The following is an 18481-nucleotide window of genomic DNA, read 5'->3' as shown; positions in this document are numbered from 1 at the left end:
CGCATTATTTTACAGGTAACTCTGGTGAACAACTGTTTATAAAATAGATATATGAGAAATATTATTATTATTATTCTTATTATTATATACGTTTATGCTACTTTTTAGAATAGTAGCACAAAACTAGAAATCAAGCTGTCGCGAGTCCGAAGTCAAGGCTGACTGAATTTTCTCCGTGTCAATAGCCGTCCTCTTCATATCCATGCTACGATGTCTTTATCATATCATAATTACTTGCGATTTTGTACAGAAGCCAGAAAAAACATAATGTTGTTGGAAAACAATGTTTAACACAAACCAAAACAAAACTACGTTTAATCTACATCAGGAACAATACTGTAAGTGTAACCGCCTCGGTAGCCTAGTATAGCGCCCGCTTAGAGAGCAAAGGTCGTCGGTTCGCTCCCTGGTCGAGATATACATGGTTCCAGAAGCTTGATAGCTTGAAGCTCAGCTTTATAGTTCTAGGACTGGCCAACACGGTGCCAATATAATATGACTAGGTGGGTTATGATGCCAAGTCCTCTACGGCGTGATATTCCACTGAAGTTGGACATTGTGCTCACTGCTACAAGTAGATACCATTGTTTATACGACTGAAAAATTGTTGAAAAGTCGCTGAGCACACACACAAACACATGGTGAGAAAATTAATTTTAGAAAGGTAAGCCAGTGTTTTGGTGTAAGTGATAATGACTACTTACATGAAAACCTCGGTCCATTATCTCATCCACGAGATAGAAAGTTTCATAAACCGAATGATACATTGGATACGCTGACAATTTAAGACGATTCTAGAAGTACAAACGCAGCAATTTAATTTATGGTCTTTATATGTTTTAATTTAAATTCAATAGATGCCTTCGTTCAAAACAAATACATAACAATACGACGTAAGTTACGAAAAATATATTGATCAGTTAAATTTATATTGAGTTAAGTTGTTAAGTTGGTTAGAATAAAATAAAATGTAACCTTACACAGAACTTTCACATATGAATTGTTCAAACGTAACAACTGAATATGCTAATACAAAAGTACATTTAAATTTTATTTCAACTTACATCCCAAGTGTACCTTAGGTCCACAACAGGAACGCCTAACCTGTCCCGGAATGGTGCGTAGTCGCTGCCTGAACCGGGTAACGTAATTCTGTAAAAAGAGAGTTACATAAACTAATTCATCCAAGCAATGTTCAGTATCATTTAGGCATTCAATACTAGGCATGTTAAATTTCTAAACAAATAAAGTGTTGTTTATCGTTCGCGGATAAATAGAAAATAATAATATTGTTTCCCAAATCTATCCGGTGTCGCTGAAAGGAGTACATACATCGACTAAACTTGCAAAGGTTGATAACATATAATACAACTTACAGTTTCAAAAATATAATACGACTAACATTTTCAAAAAAAACACCAAAAACAACAACAACAACAACAACAAAATTGATACAATCATCCAACTGTTTTGCGTTGCGAGCTGTAATTCAATCCTATTATCTCTATTTTACTGTCTAACTTATAACTAACAGTGGTCTTTGGAATTCCTCCCAAGGTGTAGCCTTCATCCATGTGTCATACACAGTTTTCCGGCCTTCAGAGATTTCCGTGGCATTAGGGTTTGGAACTTTCTTAGTGGCTTCATACAATGATTTGAAGATCAACGGCGTGCCCAAAGCCCGAAATGTAAAATTCCCTGAAAGAAAATCACTTATTGAAATAGTTATGTGGTGCCTGTAGTAAAAAGCTTAGTCCCATACGTGTTGAAACTATTCGAAAAGAGGAATCATGAAATGAGCCGCACCATGAGAAAACCATCATAGTGCGTTTGCGATCAGCATGGGTTCAGACTAGCCTGCGCATCCGCGCAGTCTGGTCAGGATCCATGCTGTTCGCTTTCAAAGCCTATTGCAATTAGAGAAACCGTTAGCAAACAGCATGGATCCATGCTGGTCGCAAATGCACTATGTCTGTTTCCTCATGACGCGGCTCAAATAACGAAACGTACTATTTTATCTGATAGCTGGCGACATCCACACATTCAATCTATAAAATGATAGAAGTTTTAGACTTTGGCCGAAATCGGTCCCGATACAAAAATGAAATATCCATTATGGGACAAAACAGATTTACAGTACAGCATATTACGGTCCGTAACAACAAAATTTAGAATATATCCTAGACTTTCTTCTAGCATGGCTGTGTTGCTTTCCACTTTCTTCGCAAAAACAGTGAAGTAAACATTTCCTGATTTAAAAGAAGATCAAGTTTTTCTTTTCATATTTCAATGAACGCTGAAAGAAATGTGTTCATACCTTGAACTGCAATATCTACGTTAAGATACGCAATTGCTCGAGCCCCGAGGCTTTTCGTATAATGCTGCAAAAGAATTAAATAATAACTGTTTTATTATGTGGCATCATTAATTGCAGCTGTCATTCTAAATTGATAAAAATTGAAAATGCGCATTAATTGCATTAATTATTCGAAGCCTCCGTCGATGCCCTAATGAAATTCGGCCGTGCAAAAATAACCACATTGATTTAACTGAAACATTGAGATGGATCAGCAATCCTCTGTTGACATACAGTACTATACTCCTGGTAAAATATCGGTTCAGAATTACACTAAAGCTGTATTTGTCGCATTTATCTGAAGTTTTATTAAATACAAATAATGCCAATGACGATACCAACCTCCACCCATTCTGTAGAGCCAACGAGTCCATACTCCTCGGCTCCCCAACTACAAAAAATGACAGATCGCCTCGGCCTCCATCTTCCTACACGAGGAAGAAATGTACCAAAGTCAGTACCCATTTACTACTTTTCTGATTACTTATTATAACCAATGGTTAATTGTATGTGCATATCGAAGACAAAAGAATACAGTAGTTTCATATTAGAATTAATGCATCGGTGGTAACTTCTGGTAACGATGGCTTGGTGTTTTTCAATTGCTTGTTTTGTTTTTTTTGTTGTTTTTTTTTTTTTGGCCATTTGGCTTTTGACAGTGGAGAAAGAAACCATGTGCCACTATAATTATTTTTAACCAACGCAAGAAACAAAGTTAAACTGGTAATTACAGTAAAAGAAAGACTTCAGAACAGACAGCTTAAAAACGAACCTGACTTAACAAGTTGGCCCATCACTCTTGAAATTTCCATCATTATTGCAGTCCCGCTAGAAGGGTCGAGAGCACCAAGAACCCATGCATCTCTATGATTACCAATCAATACATAACGATCTGGAAAGGGACGGTACTTTGTAAGTTAATGCATTCAATGCCGTACCGTGATAAAGATATTGATATGCTAATGACATCAAACCATGTTTCAGGTACATTGTATTTTTGAAAATTAATCAGTAATGAAAAAGTCGCATTCGAAATTTCAAAAAGTTTGAAAGAAAGTGTAATATGGTAAATGTGTAACAGCTGTATACCAAGAAAACTTTTGTATAGAATATGCGTATTCCTCTTGCATTACACGTGTTATCAATTTATATTATACTGAACTGTTTTTATAAGACACAACTTACCTGGTTCAATGGATCCTCGAATGATCCCAACAGCGTTGTAAACAGTTACATTCTTGTTGCTTGTTGAAACTTTAATATGTGCCCGCCTTGAATATATTTGCATAAAATGTTAAAACTTTCTTTTCGAAGAAAGTACACGAAGAAGGTATTAAATTTGTCAGTTGTTGCATTGTTGCATCATTATTCCAAAATTTGGTCAATTCAGAGACATACCTTGAAAAGTCTTAAGGTCATTTACATCACCTTTTTTCAGTGACAGAACAAAGAAAGTTAACAGAACCACATTCATTTGGTGTTCTATTCGTAACTGAATTTAATTAAAGTGGCAATTTAAATAAACAGGTATACATTCCTTTTATGTTATACCATAAAATGTAATATTTAGATTAAAACTTAATGGTATTATAGCGCTATTACAGACAGAGACCAGGTATGTTTAAGTTTGTAAATTTAATAAGTAGCCAAAACAAATCTGAATTATATTTGTTAAGCAAATTTATACATGAAGCTCTAAATGTACGTAGCCGTTTGCTCAATATCGTTGAATAACCAATTATCAATAATAAGCTGTGATTGTGAAATTATTTAGATTATTGAAATTCATATTCATAATAGATTCGTAAGTTCATCCACATAACTAATATGTTCTGTTCTGTTCTGTTCTATAAATCGGACATCATGCAAAATATGGCAAGTCAGCCATTAATTAAGTATATGATAAGGGAAAATTGTTTATTCTAAGTTTCAAGAAATTTGATGCATCTACTTGTTAAGTACGTAACTAACAGTACCATCCTGTAGTTCTAAAACCATCTCCAAATCTGTATGTGACATTCATCCCCCCTTGCCAATTCTGCGGAACCGCTCCACCACCTAGATTCCTGCAATTAAACGCAAAAGACTGGGTCTAATCTCAAACAGCATTCGTAAGAACAAATTAAAAACTGATAGGAGTTACTAGCATCCTTGCAATATGCTAATCTAATATACGCCAATGTAGTTATTTTCTGTCAGCTACGTAAATTCCATCCCAGCTATTGTGTGCGTTCATACCAAGGAGGGGACGTAGATAGACATAATATTATTATGATGACATATATAAGGTGGTATATTGTCAATTATACAGCATTTTGTAATATTATAGTCTGTATAATGTTTTTGTTGGATTTAACGTCGCACCGACACAAGTGTAGGTCATATGGCTATTTTACAGCATTGATGGTGAAGAAAGACTACAAGTGCCCCTTCGTGAATTATTTCATCGCGAGCTGAGTAGAACCACCGACTTTCTGTTAGCCAGTTGGATGAATTCCTCACATGAAGAATTCAACGTCCCGAGTGAGGCTTGAACCCACTTGGGTGAGGGGCAAGTGATTCTAAGTCGCCAACATTAACCACTCGGCCATGGAGGCCCCTGTATGAATTAATATCTGAAACACAGTTTATCTAAGAGGTCTACATAGTACTTACCGTATGAGGTTTGCAGACCTTACCTAATACAATAAGATAATTACTTACTATTTCCCACCCGATGTAATACCTAAAGAGATGCAATTACTTCTTAACATGTATTTGCTCCTCCAGATATATTACCTCAAAATATTTATTCAACTCATAACATGTTTTTGCCCCTCCATATGTATTTACCTCATAAGATGTATTTATCTCATAACATGTGTTTGCCCCTCCATATGTATTTACCTCATAAGATGTATTTACCTCATAACATGTATTTGCCCCTCCAGATGTATTTACTTCATAACGTGTATTTACCTCATAACATGTATTTGCCCCTCCATATGTATTTACCTCATAACATGTATTTGCCCCTCCATATATATTTACCTCATAAGATGTATTTATCTCATAACATGTATTTGCCCCTCCATATGTATTTACCTCATAAGATGTATTTACCTCATAACATGTATTTGCCCCTCCAGATGTATTTACTTCATAACGTGTATTTACTTCATAACGTGTATTTACCTCATAACATGTATTTGCCCCTCCATATGTATTTACCTCATAACATGTATTTGCCCCTCCATATGTATTTACTTCATAAGATGTATTTATCTCATAACATGTTTTTGCCCCTCCATATGTATTTACCTCATAAGATGTATTTATCTCATAACATGTATTTGCCCCTCCATATGTATTTACCTCATAAGATGTATTTACCTCATAACATGTATTTGCCCCTCCAGATGTATTTACTTCATAAGATGTATTTCCCTCATAACATATATTTGCCCCAACTGAGATATTTACCTCAAAAGATGTATTTACCTCATAAGATGTATAGCTATACCATAACCGATAGGATGACACGGTATTCCAGGCAAATATTCGTCGGGTGACAGCTTCTGGTATGCTGTGTCTACGAGTCAAAAGCAAAAATATATGTGGTATACGTCAAAAACTAAAGAAAATATAGATTATTTTAGGCAAGAAATTACTTCACAGTTTTAATATCCCATGAAAATATTTCTTGACGATCACGCTTGCATTGTACTTTATTTTAGGTATAAAACACATAAAATCAAACGTGTACTACATAAATATATTTAATTAAGACTGTTTTCTTCTATTCTTTCTCAGACTTTGCTACCACTTACTCTGATACTTAATGGTGATTTACGTGAAAGTAAATAGATAATCTTCCACTTGAAACCAATGAAACTGTTTTCGTACGAACCAATAGCCGGGTACCCCGCTGTTAATGGATCTCCGTCCCCAATGTAGACAGTACCGCGTTGAGCACCAGAAGGCGGAAGCCACCAGTCTTTGGGATACACTTGATTTATGTCTCCATCTGTCACATCTTCCGGGTCAGAAAATAGGACGACACCTATTGCTCCTCTTTTTTCTGCTAAATGGACCTACAAATATGTTGATTAAGGTTTAGGAGTATATCGTCGAAACACAGAAATATTTGATGAACGAACAACATCTTTACCAAATATCTACCTGACCTTAACATGTTCTGCCGTACTGTCACGTATGATTGATACTTAAAAGATCCTTAAAAAGTTGTCCCTCTTCAAAATTTTCAAAAATAAGTGTCATTTTGTAAAGAAATAACAATAAACAATGACTGAAAACTATGTCCAACCTAGTTTTGTGAAATTTCAGCTCTGTGACATTCTTGCATATGCATTAAAACGAAGATATGTTACTTATAGTTCTTTGAAAATGGCGATTTTTAAATGTATTGAAGTATCAAATATACAAAAGTTGGGTAAAACCATTGAATAGCAAGAAACAAAAAGAAAATTGGTTCGCTCTACATGAAACATTTCCATTTATGGCTACGCCACGCGTAAAATATTGCATATGCTGTTCACTCTGTGAAAAAATAGTTCGAGCTTACATTGAAAAAGCATATGAGCCATGCCATGGGAAAACCAACATAGTGGGTATGCGACCAGCATGGATCCAGACCAGCCTGCGCATCCGCGCAGTCTGGTCAGGATCCATGCTGTTTGCTAACAGTTTCTCCAATTCCAATAGGCTTTAAAAGCGAACAGCATGGAACCTGACCAGACTGCGCGGATGCGCAGGCTGGTCTGGATCCATGCTGGTCGCAAAGCCACTATGTTGATTTTCCAATGGCACGGCTCATATGTATTACTAGTATCTAAGACTGAGACGATTACTCGGTTAATCGGATCCGATTCGATTACTAGGTGAAACCGGTTTCAATTTTGCAAAAACCGCTAATCGCTCTCAAACAATAAACATCACGAGTCGTACTTTATCTTTATACATTTCTTTAACCAGCACATAGATCCACAGTATATTTCCACTAAAACACATCAACTGTTACTTGAACATAATCAATAGTCTTAGATTTGCATGTTGTGATATATTTGAAATAAAATATGACTTATCAATTGTCATACTGCTTGCAAACGACAAAGTCGGTAAGTTTCTAATGAAATCAGCTGTTGGAAGTACCTTGATATGGTCGTCAGGAAAGGAAACAGCATTTTCAATATGGCGGCCGATTAACCGGTTCGATTCGATTTCAAACAAACGATTAACCAGTTTCAAAATTTTCAAATCGTCCCAGCCCTAGTATTATCATTGTTCAGTGTAAGATCGAACTAGCTTTTACGAGTGAAAATCTGATGCAATATTTTCACGCTTGCATAGCCATGAGTTAAGTAATAGAAAGAGCATTGAAACTCGAGGGTAAACGATTTGTACGAGGGGGCGTAGCCCCCGAGTATAAATCGTTTACCCGAGAGTTTTAATGTTCTTTCTGTTTTGTATCATAGCCATCCATATATGGTAGTTGTAGGCGTTCCACATTGCCATATACAGCAGTTCAGTGAGTACTGAAAATAAACCAATGCTAGAGCAGAAAATCAATAAAATACACTTTGCTGTCTACTGTTCCAGACACCTTGGCATACTTTCCTATCCAACAGTGCGGTAACTAGCATGCGGGTATTAAATACCTGCACACTTTTAGTTACCGCACCCTGTACTCAGTGTATACAAGTTACCTGCACCAAATTTGTTAAGAAAAAACACCGAGCTATGATACAAAATGTAAGATATGGTGTTCATGAATGAAACATATTTTGATCGTACATGTTAAACAACCAGTTTCTTTTTGTTTTATTTTAATAATTGATTGAAAGACATGTATTAAATTAATAACTGTTATCTGTAACAAATAAATATTCAAAACATATGTCAAAAAGTCACCTTGTCTCCTCTGAAAATCTTTCCGTATCTTGCAAACACTATTTTTCCGGAGACATTTATACTTTTGTTTTGCTCTAAGTATATGTAGTCTTCCACTCGACCATAATTAACGTATACGAGGTCACCCTGAAAACAAACTATGTATTATATAGCTGAAAATTGACAAAATCATGAAAGCAAACCAATTCACAGATTTTCGGTAACCAAAATTTGAATTTAACTTTATGATATGCCGACAGAACAGAAAGCTAGTAGTGCTGTGCATGACATATTGTACATGTATTTAAGTTTTTTGTATGTTTGTTTGTTTGTTTGTTTGTTTTGTTTCTTAATGTCAGATACAATCGATAATTCATGCTGTAATGTTTAACTCACATAGATATCACCAGGCGCAGAGTATGCATTAAATGGTGGGACCACATTTGTTTTATTTTCTTCTTGGGTTAGAATGGGTTCTGTCAAGTTGGATTTGTATGCAGTGCCATTATTTTCATCAAGTAGTTCAACATAGTTTAGATCATTCATATTTGGGTATGACAGCAATACACGGTAGGGAGTTAATGTCACGTGGTCTAGGCCTACATCTTCCCAGTGTTCTTTAAGTTTCAAAGCCAGCTGATGGTTTTCATCAGTGCCCGCTAAATGTGGATTTTCTGTCAGCATTCTGAAAATTCATATGTTTCGAAAAAGGAATACCTGATAAACGTAATGTCATTTGTGCGTAAAATGATACGTAATATTAGTCTAAATAAAGCTCATACAGTTGGTGCAACGTTCTTTTAAGAAATGGTCTCAGAACGACGCTGGAGGAACGATAATTAATACATTCAAATCCTAATTGAAAAATTGTTGCAATATTGTGACTGTGAGGTCTTATTATAATAAAATTGTCGTTAGGGAAGCAAAACTAAAATATTATATAATATGATACTTTTACCTGAGATTTTCGCGAATTCTGTCACTGCTTATGCTATTCATAAGTTCATCTCTTATCAAAGGATCACCATTACTGACAAGTGCCTCTGATACACCCGGCAGGAATAACCCAGGCCGTTCCGCTGGCTTCTCGTCAGGGCACGTGGCAAACCGACCAATCAGAATACCAATGACAAACATTGCTATGCAACCAATACCCAAACTAATCACCAGACATCGAGATTGTGGTTTTTTGTTGTTGAATAGACTGTCAGTTGAATGCATTCTCGTGCTGGACAATATATATTAAAATTCAACATTTTAGGCGTAACTGACGCCCGTCAATATTAAGGTAAGAAACTTATGGCTTCAACAGGCAGCATAATGCACTCCACAGTCCTCATACAAATACTGTAAAGGCCTGCTATGCGCGGCGATTATCATCAAAATTAATAGATATATAATCCATTTATTGACAAGCCTGTCAGTGAGTGCTGTAGATATTAGTGTCATCTGATCTGAAGATCCATCCCGTCCAATAAACTGACATTCAATGCACAGAATTTAGATACCATTTGATACGATTGATAAATCAATAAAATGTGGGTTCTGTGAAATTGGGCAGTGATACAAACTTTATGATCACATGATTTTTGCAAGATTTCCTGATGAATGTCCAAAAATAGTGTGCAGAAGTGAGTGAACTGCAGCAAAGCCTTTGAAATAATGACCGAAATCAACACACACTCTCTCTGTGCCTTTTTACCAATATTTAACACTTATTTTCACTAACTTATTCATTTTTCATTGTCATTATATACATTCAATGCCAGACTTTGGGTAAATGAACATGTTGTAAAATTTAAACTAAACTATGGGCGAGCAGTTTTATTCCCCTTTTTGGAAAAAACACATATGACAGAAAGTTTGAAAATGTAAAGAATAGGATTTATTTCTTCGCGAGTTGGATCTGGGAATAATTAGGTCCGATAAACAACGTAAATCGTATTCAACTTGGAATGAAATGTAAAGTTCTACATGTAAATATAATGTGTTGAATGTCAATGTAGAGGATGGGATGGAAATTAAATACCAGCGGGGTTGTAATGCACTGTACTTACTGACTTGATAGTGATTGGAAATTGTATATTTACTAAAATTGGCGTATTTAAGCTGCCCAACTGACATATTTGAAGTGGTATATCATTTTACATGTATTCCTGAAATATGTGCCAAATAAATTTGAAACGAATAGCGTTCGTGCAGGTGCTGTCGGATTAGTGTGAAATTTCAAGATAATAGTTTCATTACATCTCTGCGCAACTACAACATGCGAGCACAATGTGAAAAAATTCCGCACAGAGTGTTCCTTATTTATTCAGTACCACAGATTACCAAATGAAATTTGAAAATCGAAAAAAGAAGTGTTATGCTGATTCATATTTACCTTTCCATTTGCAGATCCGTTTTCTTAACTCAACTCTCACATAAGACATCAACTTTTACGTTGAAATAAATAGAGTGCATTCAACAATATCACTTAAAGGTCCGATATCAAGTTTACAAACACTTGTGTTTACTAGTACATTTTGCAATCCTAGTTAAGTTATTCAGTTACACTGGCATGTGCGTGTCCCCACATACATCTGAGGACTTCACTTTAACACAATGTGGTGTCAATATGTTATCTTAAATCAAATAGTTACGTTAAAAATAAACATATTAAAGTCCCGCCACAAAATAACTGTATTCTTATGTGTTTACATGACTGTCATTATACATAATTTCCATAAAATTAGTTCATATCTATTGGTCCAATGCCCTTGGCTAGGCCCTAGCGAACCGGCTTAAATGCTTCTTTCCATATTGCCGCCGCTCTGCCGAGTGCACTTATGACGAATTATTCTATACCTATTTTATCTATCCAATCGCGAACGTTCATTTGCAACACGTGACCGTACAATATATTACGGTATTTGGATGCACGTGCGTACAAAAATCCTGTATTTTCTGTATTTGGACGCACGTGCGTACAAAAAATCCTGTGTTTTCTGTATTTGGACGGTTCAACAGTCCCATGTTAAACATACGATATTTAAGGTATTAGGCCCATAATGGAGTACCTCCTTTTTGAAGAGTATTCAAATACTACCATAAACCTACTTTGACTGCAATTTTCAGGGGGCGTAGGTTCAAGCCCCACTGGGACCAAAATTTTTTCTCCTTATTTTCCTTTTTTTCCTAGTAAGTTTTTACTTCTTTCAAGACTTGTTATTGATTTATTGTACAAAAATGGAAAAAATTCATTTGATAAGCGATATTTCTTGCTGTTCAAAGTGAATTTACCTCTGAAACAGAAGGGTAGAGTTAGACATCTTTAAAAATACTAAGTTACATGCGGTAAAAGTTCTATATTTTGCCTTCATTCTTTAGATTACATATTGTGGAAGAAATGTAGGTAGGTTTTACTTCTGCCCCAAGGTTATTTTTGAATGAAGTAAGCAAAATTCAAAACAGACCCAGAAGATTCGACCTTAATTTTTCAACGTTGGAGTTAGAATTCTGTCTCATTTAATCCGTTTACTCGAGGCACCCTAAAAATGATATTGACAGTTTTTGTTTTAAGTTTTACCATTGTTTACCAATAGTTTGATGTTTCTTTCATAAAAAATAATGGTATAATAAATTCTCTGCAAACGTTTTGGATAAAGGCAACCACTTCGAAATTTGTCTCTATTTGAGCTTGAGGAAATACCATAAATTACACAAAATTTATAAAAAACGGCACGGTAAAAGTTTTTAAAAATTTGCAGTTAAGTGCGAAGCACGGTCAACTGTAAGAATATACCCAGCAAATGCAATTTTTTAAACATTACTATTAGGGGCCTAATACCTTAAGCCGAAACGCGTGAAAATGTTCCGAATGTAAATCGGATGAAGTAGGCGCTCTATGTACAGAGTTTAATAATGCGTCTTGAAATCTGGATTTAATTTGAGTTTTTGTTTACAACACACAAAACGATTCAAGGGATAACAATGCTATCTGATTTAGATATTAAAACGTTCGTTAATAATCAAAAACTTAAAAATACAGTAAAAAGGATCATCAGATGTTGGAATATTTGAAAAGTCGCTAGAAGAAGCCATTCCGGACGAAACCTAGAAATTGGTATCAGCCCTGACTGTCTGAATAGCTACCTCTTAACGGTAACCGTTAAGAAACAAAATGGAGAAGATTATGAATGGCAGAGGACGGGCGGTCAGCATCCAAAACATGTCTGCTCTATAATTCAGTTTTCGTCGGATCTTCACCAAACTTGCTGACAATGTTTGTGGGCAATTACATCTCGGCCACTTTCGATAACCAGCCAAATTGTACCAGGCACTCTTTGATTATAGTCCTTGAATTACTAAAAAAACGGGGAATTTAGCCTTGTCCGCTCTTTTAAATCGAACAGTTTTCATTCGATCTTCACAAAACTTGCTGGCAATGTTTGTGGGCATAATATATCAGCCAAGTATTATTACCACCCAAATCGCCAAATGGCTGTTGTAGGCAGAAAAAAAACAACATTCAATGAATTACGTATATTACGTATGAAGTGAAATAAATATAGAATAAAAAAAGGTTATTTAAGGTCTAACATTGTTCTGTATAATATATATTTGCACTCATACCAAGCTGGGAAAAACTAGAAAAGGCAGGAATACAATATTCAGTGAAACATTTTTAATTTAAACTATCATTATAGTAAGATAAAATAGATATAGAATAAAAAGGTTATTTAACATTGTACTGTACAATACGAGATATATTTGGACTCGTACCCAGCAGAGAAAACCATATTGAACTCGCTAGCGGCTCGTCCAATATGGTTTTCTCAGCTCGTATTGTACAGAACAATGTTAAATAACCTAATATTACTGTAAGCTATTAGTTATGATCTACATATTAACGTAATTCCATGTAAAATATTTATTTTGTTTAGTATACTTTAGTATACTTATACTATACGTTACCAAATATATGTTTAAGGACTGGATAATCTGTGCTTTCAACTGTGGCACGAAATTAATATCTGCTTAAACAGATCAATATGTATTCATATACATTTGCACTTCAATTCATTTAGGTCAAGTTCACATCGGAGCTCCAGAGAAGTGTAGGCTGTTGTGTAAATGATACTTGCTCCCACCAGTAAAGTGACCGACCAATCAAAAATTGGGCCCTGGAAATATCTAAAACTGTTTTTCCCCGGCACATTGAGCGCTGTGATGAAAAGCAAGGAACCAGTAAACCCTACCTTGCCGTGGTGTTTGCAGAGTTCAGCTCTTCAACAGGGAAGGTACGACTGGTGTACTAATTTATACCGTTCAAGTGGGTTATCGAGTATAGAGTCGGTCTCTACTCTACCCTAGAGCTTCCATGTGAACTTTCCCTTAGTATTTTGTATGTATATCATGATTATAAGATTCTTTCACTGGTTGTAGGTGCAGATGGGAATTTCCGGTCTCGAGGGTAACTGTTTAGGCGGTTACGAGGCTCCAGCCGAGTAACCGCGTAAACAGTTACCAGAGAGCCGGATATTCCCATCTGCACCTACAGCCAGTGATAGAATCTTTTTCTTGCATACCATATTAAAGAAAGAAGAGTAAAAAATGAATTCAAACAAATGATTTTCTCATAGCACTTTTTTTATAGTAGCGTATTAACAAAGCGAGGGAACTTTACGTCCGTAAACAGGAAGTACGTCATGACGTTACAGAGACGAAAACAACGTAAGAGTTCCGGTTTTGTTTTATCATCTGCAATGAAACGTTATGTTATTTCCTTAAAATAACGTTTTTTGAATCGAGAAATATGTTATAAGGAACAAAGAGGAACTACCAAGGTATTGAATTTTTATCCCGTTTTACGAAAAACATTATAATTACTACACACATCTTCTGTACATATGTAGTTCGTTATACGTCATTTACAGCACGAGAGTCATCTTACACCCCGGGGTGTAAGATGGAGTTTTCCAGCACCGGTGAAATCACCAGAAATCCCCGTCTGGTATGCAAGAATATATTTTCTGCGGTTGTAAATGATTAGGGTGTAACGTAAACAATTTAAAACTTCACTGTAACAAGCTTCAGTAGTCAACCACATACTAAAAACTTCTGTTGAATGTGGGATCAATCCGTTTGATAGTTTCTGTCATCAGTGTCCTCAATCACTGTTTGCTTCGTTATAGTATAAATTATGCTGATCATCTCGCTAAGCAAGAACTTCACATCTTTTACAAGCATTTAAACTGAAGATCGGTACGGTGACAAGAAGCTTTTGTCCGTACCATTATACATGCTTATAACTTTTGCAACATGACCTGCATATCTTCCCGGAAGCATGCCGTGTTTTAGTTTGTTGATGCCACTGTATCCGCAAGTCCATAGTTTTCACAAACAAGGCTTTCCATGCTATTACAGAATTCACCAGACTGAGCAGTGATGTATAGACCTAGTAAGGCGTTTCCCGGTTCCCTATTCCAACAAAAGCAATAATCATGTTCAGTAAAAGCTCGGTCTCTTTTGCTTTGAAAAAAGTTCTGAGCTTTTAGAATGCGCCTCTTGTAGCCTGTACCACTGTCAGACAAAACAGTATCAAGCATTTCCTAAACTAAACTCACTTTTACAATTAGCACCTCTTTAACAGGGGATCTTACTATATTTGTAGTCTTGTACTGATGCCAAAACAGTGCAGAATTATTGATGTGCCCCTTTCTACTTGTGTACAGTAAGGTGTTCCTTAGGATGAACTTCGACCCCATTTTCACCAGTTTTACACGTTAAAAGGTATTCCTGCCAGGATTAAAAAATGTTGTTGATGGTTTTTTTTTTTTTTGGTTTTTTTTTCTTTCTTTTTGGTTTTTTTAAAGTCCATGAAAATCCATGGAAAGTTGGTCTTTCCATAGATTTCCCCCACATGCGTTTTTCCATGAACGTGCGTCGACTTCCGTGATTATTTCTTTTTGAAATTGAAATTCGAATCTGACTTCTGACAATTTTCCGAAAAGTTCAAGGGACATTTTCATTGAACTTCCATGTACACAAAGTTTTGGTAATTATGCAGGAAGTTCTGCTTAGGATATTATACAATAAGCAATACCTGCAATTGAAAGGATACTTTTAGGTATTTATTTAATTAGCAATTACTTTAATAACTTATATGATATTAGCTTACAAGTGACCATTTTGAAGTTACAATCGCAAAAAAAACAAATGATATGCATGTATACGCATGGAAAATATTTACTCGCAAGTAAAATATGGGTGATTAGATTCTTTTTTAACTGTATAATAAGTCATCAAAATAGAAAATAAAATATTTATAATCCTTATGGATAAATATAATAAAACACTAACAATTGAGAGAATCCAGAATATCTATTTTGAATTATATTAACTCTCAAATAAGGTTAACAGAGGTCCATAATCTACACAATTTTTTTACCCCAGAGTTTCAATTTAAGATTTGAAATTGCTTCCTGTAAGATCAGTTAATCTGAGTGACTGGGCATGTCCGGACTAATGTCATTACATTTGTTCCAGTTTTTAGATGTATTTAATATGGAACTGTTCATTTTTGTACTTTTTAAAAGTAAACAACAATAAAATTTGTTGAGGACACACTAAGGAGTGAATTGGCATTTTTCTAACTTTTTTGTTTGTTTTTATTTTATTTAAATTCATCATGTTTAAGTTTCCTCTATCAGATGCCAAAATTTGAATTTTATATAATGAAAATCCTTTATTTGATGAAATTGCATTTTAAGTTTGTGTTCTCTGTAATACCTTTCTTAAAAGAACAGCAAGGCTATAAATTTAGTCACAGTATTTCTGGACTATCAGCTTAGCATTTTGTTTCCTGAATCTGATTAATCATAATGTGGTCATCCAAGGCTCCAGAGTAAGTATAATTGGGATATTATTGCTTTTATGTTTCCAAAATTATATGTGTGATTTTGGCTATTAATACACGAAATTAAAGAATAAAGTAGTCTGACTCGTTGGCAAAAACATAAGGAAGTTCAGTCTTTGATGAAGAAGGAACCTAAGGATAAAATTCATAAATACATTTTCGTCTTTTTTTATCAGAACAGCAATTTACAACTTGGTGAAGTGTTTAAGTGATTCAGTTCTTGTATTCATATAGAAAATTGGTTTAAAATTGGCTGTCTTTGAAAGATGGTCTATAAAAGTTTTGTAATTAATTAACCCATTGTTGACATACATCACTTTTAATTCAGTTAGGAAGGAATTGAAGACCCAAAAATAACTGATTTCTGGGTAACCTTATTTTCCTAGTAATTTAGAGAACATTTGTGATATACTTCGGTAGTTTATGGGACTCCCGCACTGCACACAAAATTTTGGCTCATTTCAAATACTGATGAGAAATTTGAATATGTTTGAAGATAAAAGTAGAGTTTTACATATTTTGCTTTCTTAACAGAATCTTGATACATAGAATTTTTTTTAATTGTACTATGGTATAGCTTAATCTTTTCTTTTCATTTTGGTATGCTACATAGCATGTTTTTTCTTGAAAATGTGGAACAAAACCATGTTAAAGTAAGACACTCCCTCTCTGCTTAGTATATCCTTAAGTGCGATGCTATGATGCGTGAACATTCCAAAAATGTGCGAATATCATTCTGAATTCTAGGATTGCCGATGATAGATGTGTGCGGATAAATTGAGCATGTTCTATAATGTATAACTTATCATAAATACCTGCTTTCAATTGAAGTTTTGCATTTATTCAAAAATTGTTCAACAGTAACTCTGGGATATGTACAGACAGATATAAAATAACCTGATATCCAAGAAATGTTGTTTCTGCTATGTCTAGAGCTATGTATTTTCTTTTTTTCTATATATTTCATACATATTTACACCTACCTATTTGAACAAAGCATTTTGCGACATTCCTATAGATTATTGACTTCTTTTAAATATGATAAAGTGTGAAAAATTGTGACTCAACAAATTATAACTTATCCTGACGATTATACATCATCAGTTTATTTCTCTTTTAATACTTTAGATATAGATTGACAAAAATCTTTGTAAAGTCTAATCTGATATAACAACTACCTCTTTACAATTTTGATATAAAACATTTAACAAAATATTCAGTTAAAATTCAATTATAATCCAATAACTTAACTACTTCATTTTTTCTTTGGTAACGCAAAGTTTGTATTGTAAACTACATACCCATAAGATGTATTGTTGATGTTCAGGTATACATTGTACATTCTTTTCTATATATATTACAATAAACAAATCATGATGAACAATATTGCCAGTCAGTAATTTACATGAACAGGTAACGTATAAAATAGATTGTAAAGAAAAAAGAATTTGACTGCCAGACAGCAGACTTCCTTCAGTGACCATGTGACTTCCAACTATATACTTTATGAAAATTATTGAGTAGAACTTGAAGTTCCAAACGAAATACACATTTAAATAGTATAATAACTTAACAACAATATTTTGGTAACGTACATCTGTTAGTATAAATTCGAAACATACAAGTGGTACTTTTTGTGAATATATATACACCTGTATACTTTCTCTATATACATGACATATTAATGAAATCTATAAAAAAAGATCCTCTGGAAGCAAAGAATGCAACCAAGCAGAAAAATAGCAGACTCGGTTGGTTTGATTGAGTCTGTTCATGAAACGCAACTCAACTCATAGTTTATTATAGTCTCATCTTTGTATACAATGGTAGAATCATAAAATGACTATACCAAAATTAATACAAAGCCATTCTAAAATTAGAATTACAAGAGACTGTGCTAATTATTAAAATCACATTTATAATTACATTTAAATGAAACTTAAATCTATGAGAGGCAATGAAATATGCAACACCTCTCACGTCCCATAGCACCGGCTTAAGCGGAACTCTATTACACACCAGTTGCATGAACTCCATTATCCCAAAGGACTAGAACGTATAAAAACACTGAATCCAAGTACGGGGAGACTTTTTACAGCCGCCACACGGCACTTACAGATTGCTGTTTTGCTAATTCATAAAATCTTTAACAAGATAACCATATATGACGAACAATATTGCCAGTATTTTCTGTAGACATATTTTAAAACGGTAACGTATAGATTAGCAAAATTCCTTAAAAGATACCTCTAGCTATATACTTCAAAAAATAATAATGTAGAAAAATTCCTAGCGGGAGGGTGAGAGATAAGTATCAGTTCAAGATATAATACAAG

The 18481-nt window shown here is 34.6% G+C and overlaps 1 protein-coding gene across 1 annotated transcript in view; it reads right to left on the bottom strand.

The window, feature by feature from the left end:
• The window catches only part of LOC123544009 (N-acetylated-alpha-linked acidic dipeptidase 2-like), a 35370-nt gene extending 24283 nt beyond the window's left edge, over positions 1–11087 (bottom strand). The window contains exons 1-14 of the mRNA XM_053542034.1: positions 10629–11087; positions 9204–9473; positions 8642–8930; positions 8267–8392; positions 6246–6429; positions 5837–5927; positions 4333–4422; positions 3542–3627; positions 3129–3248; positions 2699–2784; positions 2318–2381; positions 1533–1698; positions 1065–1152; positions 705–794 (exon numbers count right to left, since the gene is read on the bottom strand). Coding sequence (XP_053398009.1) covers positions 705–794; positions 1065–1152; positions 1533–1698; positions 2318–2381; positions 2699–2784; positions 3129–3248; positions 3542–3627; positions 4333–4422; positions 5837–5927; positions 6246–6429; positions 8267–8392; positions 8642–8930; positions 9204–9473; positions 10629–10636 — 1758 coding nt within the window. The 5' untranslated portion in view covers positions 10637–11087. The remainder of the gene's footprint in view (positions 1–704; positions 795–1064; positions 1153–1532; positions 1699–2317; positions 2382–2698; positions 2785–3128; positions 3249–3541; positions 3628–4332; positions 4423–5836; positions 5928–6245; positions 6430–8266; positions 8393–8641; positions 8931–9203; positions 9474–10628) is intronic.
• Positions 11088–18481: the final 7394 nt, after the last annotated feature.

This window comes from Mercenaria mercenaria, chromosome 1 (assembly GCF_021730395.1).
Source record: "Mercenaria mercenaria strain notata chromosome 1, MADL_Memer_1, whole genome shotgun sequence".
In the NCBI taxonomy this organism is placed as follows: domain Eukaryota; kingdom Metazoa; phylum Mollusca; class Bivalvia; order Venerida; family Veneridae; genus Mercenaria; species Mercenaria mercenaria.
This window is presented reverse-complemented; position numbering and strand designations above follow the sequence as displayed.